General features: G+C 40.2%; 1 protein-coding gene across 1 annotated transcript in view; it reads left to right on the top strand.

Moving 5' to 3' along the window:
- Positions 1 to 430, top strand: part of LOC116384570 (cholesterol 25-hydroxylase-like protein) — a 1391-nt gene extending 961 nt beyond the window's left edge. The window contains exon 2 of the mRNA XM_031849376.1: positions 4 to 430. Within this exon, the coding sequence (XP_031705236.1) occupies positions 4 to 336 (333 nt within the window). The 3' untranslated portion in view covers positions 337 to 430. The remainder of the gene's footprint in view (positions 1 to 3) is intronic.
- The last annotated feature ends 4204 nt before the right edge of the window (positions 431 to 4634 follow it).

Here is a 4634-nt window from a genome sequence, read left to right as displayed (position 1 = left end):
CAGCACCACACACCCTTCGCTCTGGCCGCTCAGGACAGCGGCTCTCTGGAGCTGCTGTCTCTGCTGCTGCTGGCTCTGAGCAGCGCCTGGGCGGTGGGCTGCCACCCTCTGAGCGAAGCCGTCTTCCACCTCGTCAACAGCTGGCTGGCGGTGGAGGACCACTGTGGCTACGAACTGCCCTGGGCTCTGCACAGACTGCTGCCCTGTCTGGGAGGAGCCCCCTACCACCAAGTCCACCATACTCTCCACAGTGTCAACTACGCCCCCTACTTCATCCACTGGGACGTCCTCTTTGGCACATACCGTGCACCAGAGAAGTATTCTCGTCCAAAGTGACAAAACTGTTGCTTATATAAAAACTGAGGATTGCTCAAGTTCCAGCAAAGCTGCCAAGATGCACTGAAGGATAATTTCTGCAGATTTTGGTCATTCCTGATCATCCTGTTTCATGTTTGATGTTCACAGCAAACCAATCATGGCCATTTCAGTCAGACATCCTACAATGTGAAGACATATTCCGAGTTGTGACCACAAAATGCCATTTATAATAAAAAATAATTGAAATCTGTATAATTTGCTCAACAAGACTACATTATCAATGTTTCTTTGTCATTAATCTCAGAATTCACCACGTTCATGGACAAACATCCTGTGCAGGTGCAGTATTTACAATGTGAAACGCTGATATCTACAGCTGTCCTCTATCAAGTGACTGTAGCACGAGATGAGAAGAGAGTAGAGATGACACAACAAATCAAGACAATGAAACAATGAACAAATGTGAAACTGATGTGCCCTCATGACATGGGAGTGTGTTAGGATGGATTCATGCTTTCATGTTGTACAGTCGACGTACGGCAGATAGTTTCATTTCCGTCAGTGCAGATCATATGTGAAGTTAAAGAGAAAATCAGAAATCTGAGTAAATATTTGCTGGTATTCACTCATGCCAGGTCACTTTACAAACTGGTTAAAGGAAAGAGGAGTTTGATGCCACTCTCAAGGTAGTACAGTACAATTGGAAGCTACAGCCAGCAGCTAGTCAGCTTAGCTTAGCACAAAGACTGTAAACCATAAAACAGCTAGCCTGCCTCAGCGGGAGGTGAGTGCGCCTGGCCAAGAAATTGTCCAGCACATAACAAACCGTAAAGCCAGACAGATCGTGCCAACAATCGAGGTAAGCTTAAGGTCCTTCGGTAGGTTGATCTTGTTACCCTATAGTTTCCAGTCTTTATGCTAAGCTATAAGCAAAACTGCCTGCTGGCTGTAGATTCATATTTACTGTTCATCGATTTTGTATTCTGGCAGGAAAGCAAATAAAGTGTATTTCCCAAAATGTCAAACTGTCTCCTAAACAATTAGATATTTGAGCCAAAAGCTGTTGTATAATTTGTATCATATTTCTTGATGAGTATATTGTAAAGATTTTGTTTATCCATGCAGGAGAAAACATGGAAACAGGACACATGTTTGTGGTTTTGTTGTTCACTTCAGGTTCAGGTTTCTGTACCGAGGTTAGTGATTGTTATGCCCTGGGCCTCCCAGCAGTCTACTCTCTGTAAACTGGCTCCATGTGGATTTTACTGAGTTATCGAAACCACATGTTTTCAGAGATGAGAAGACTTTCAGTCATTATTTGCAGTTGCAACCTTTGTAATTTATTTTACATGCGTTGTCATCAATACATTTAAAATCCAACAATGCCCTGAGGACAGGGTTTATTTTTAACAGAATGCAGCTGGAGTCATACCAGATGACTTGTAGCTTTCCTCTCCTTTGGCACTCATGCTGTGTTCACATGAAAGAGCTTCCTTTAACTCATCACAGTGAGATAGGGGGTCTAACACTTTGTGAATCACCACAGGGGGCCAAATGCAGTTCTTGTAGAGAGATAACAAGTTTATGTATCATTTCTTTACCTCAGCAATGATGTGCCATTTTGAAAATGGTCCTAACGTGTAATAATACAACCCCTTATTTATTGGATTTTCTCACAAGCCGCAGCCTTCTCACTAACAACCTGTAATTTATTTTTTGAGGGTGTCTGGCGAGTGAAAGTCATCACTTCTACTGAAGAACGACAGTTGAAGTCATAACCACACTGAACATCTGTTTTTCATTTCTCTCTCTTCCAATGGGCATTTTGAAATTTTGCAACATCCGAGTCAAATGCAAATCGTTAAAAGATGTTAGAACATTTGGACTTACTATTACATGATCAAAAACAAATGTTGGGTTATTTCTTGGGAACAAAAAGAGATGAGAGGAAAGAGGGAGCGATGAGTGCAGGGTGGTGGTGTTGCCAAGAGATGGAATGATAAACATGTGACCCAAAACGGAAACAATCAGGCCCTATTACAGACCCCACGTCAGAGTCAGGGCGAGTCATGCAGCTTCGGTTGACACACACCGAAACACACGTTCACAGCGAGACACACGGCGACGTTCCTGCAGCCGACGTCACGATGTCAGACACTGGAGCGTCACAGGATTTTGAAGCACTTTGAACCGTCTGTACATTTTGAAACGTTCAGTTTGTTTACTTGTTGATAGGTGTGCTCCTAAATCAATCACGTAGGCAGAATACTTCACAAACTCCAGAAAAGGGACTCAAATTGTTTCGACAGAAGGAGCCATGTCAAAACAAAGAGAGAGGAAAAAGCACAGAGCACTCTCCACCAGTCCTTATCAACAGAGCAAACACTAAAGACTTCCCATTTCATCATATTTCCTGAAAGTTTGCTATTCAGTGACAAAGGCCAGATTCATATTTCTTCCACCATTCTGTAAATATTCAATTAGTGAGCTTCACATAGCTGAGGCACACTGTTGTCACTGGTGGAGGTTCTTGCCCTCAGGTCTGGAACCATTTTTAGACGACCTCTGCTCTCATCTTACATGAGAGGTCAGTCAGTGACTTGTTTGCTTTCTGAAACATCTCAGTGCACTTGTCATTAGTGGGCTGTTGCCAAAGGCTTTTTTAAAAAATTAAATTAAAGATTTGAACAACATGTTTCTAGAACTGCAACTCCTGTTACGACACACAGTTAGATGAGAAACCAGTGTATCTACAGCATCAGAACTGTACTGTATGGTGATCCACAAAAGAGGACAGTAGGAGGTAGCAGAAGCATTACACAATCATATTGTAATAATGTAGCCATCGTGTTCTGATTGCATAAGTGATATTTACCCAACACATATCTCTCGCCTTCTTTTTGTTAACTCTTACTAAATAAGTGACTATAATGACTGCATTAGAATTGTTAATGTTGCAGTAACCTCTTAAAGGAAATCTGTGCATTTAATACCACACTCATATCTGTTTGTTAATAGCATATATAGCTTTGCATTAAGGGTGGAAATGGGGTAAACACCAACTGCATTACAACCTCACAGTGACAACAAGAATCTAGAAAGTCACCGTGCCTGAAATAGTCCAGCAAATAATCCCCAGTAAAAAACTAAAATTGTAATCAAACAAATATTTTTTTTTCTTTGGGCAATGCTAGTTAAGCTGTGTCCTCGTGCTTCTAGTATTTATTCTAAGCTAAGCTAATTTACCCCAAACAGTATAGCTTCATAATTAGCATACAGACAGGAGATTGATATCGATCTTCTCATCTAACTCTTGGCAAAAAAGCAAATGAGCACACTTCCAAATATGCCAAAAGTAATCTTTACTTTGCTATCCAAATCTTGTGTTATGCCTGTGTGTGTCTTCGTCTTTGATTTTTATCATTCTTGACTTCAATTCTGCTGCTGTAGCTGTGGAGTTCACCCAAACAGAGCACAGTAATGTCACCTTTCAATGAAGATTAGTGTGATGCACATTCTGAAAAACAAAGAAATAATAGAAACTTTTACACATTTCCGAGCACGAATCAGATTTCTATCCTTAATTTTTCTTCGATGTGCGTTGGTCCATGAAACGAACAACAAGATGCTCTTGTGATGTAGTTTATTAACATTCATAGAAAAATGAGTGAGAACTGAAAGAGATACTGGAGTCCAGATCTTTTTTTTGTTCACATTTTCTTTTTATGAACAGGTCTTCCATCACAGCTGTCTGCATCTGCTAGCTGTCAGTGTGAGCAGCAGGCCATCCATTTTGTTCATTAGCGGGCCTTCCTCTCAGTTTCCCATGGTTCTATGTTTGTGTGCATGTATGAACTGTGACCTGAGAGCTGATACTGTCGGACTAAATGATCTGAAAGTCAGAAATGCATTGTATCATTGGTCTAATGGCTTCCTCCTGAAATAATGGAAAGGAAAGTTGACAGACCGAGATCTTTTCATTGATAATTGTAATGTGGGAAATAGATCATATACACATCAGCATGGCATTTCAGCTCCAAATATTTACATTCATCTTGATATCAGATAATCCTAATGACATTTTGATGGTCTGTAAACTTTCTGAAAGACAAAGGATCAGTTAAGGAGACTTTTCATGTAGGATTTGTAAAGTAATTTATTGTTTTAGAAATTACCATTTCTCTTCCCAACAGAATTCATTTTGTGCTGCAAATGCATTGTCAGGATACAAAACCTGCTCTACACTAAGCAACTTACCAATATACATATATACATATATATATGTATATATATACATATATATATATATATATATA

Source organism: Anarrhichthys ocellatus, unplaced genomic scaffold (genome assembly GCF_004355925.1).
Source record: "Anarrhichthys ocellatus isolate YVR2014 unplaced genomic scaffold, GSC_Weel_1.0 scaffold9, whole genome shotgun sequence".
NCBI classification, from domain to species: Eukaryota; Metazoa; Chordata; class Actinopteri; order Perciformes; family Anarhichadidae; genus Anarrhichthys; species Anarrhichthys ocellatus.
The sequence above is the reverse complement of the archived record's forward strand: the minus strand, read 5'-3'. Positions and strand labels throughout refer to the sequence as shown.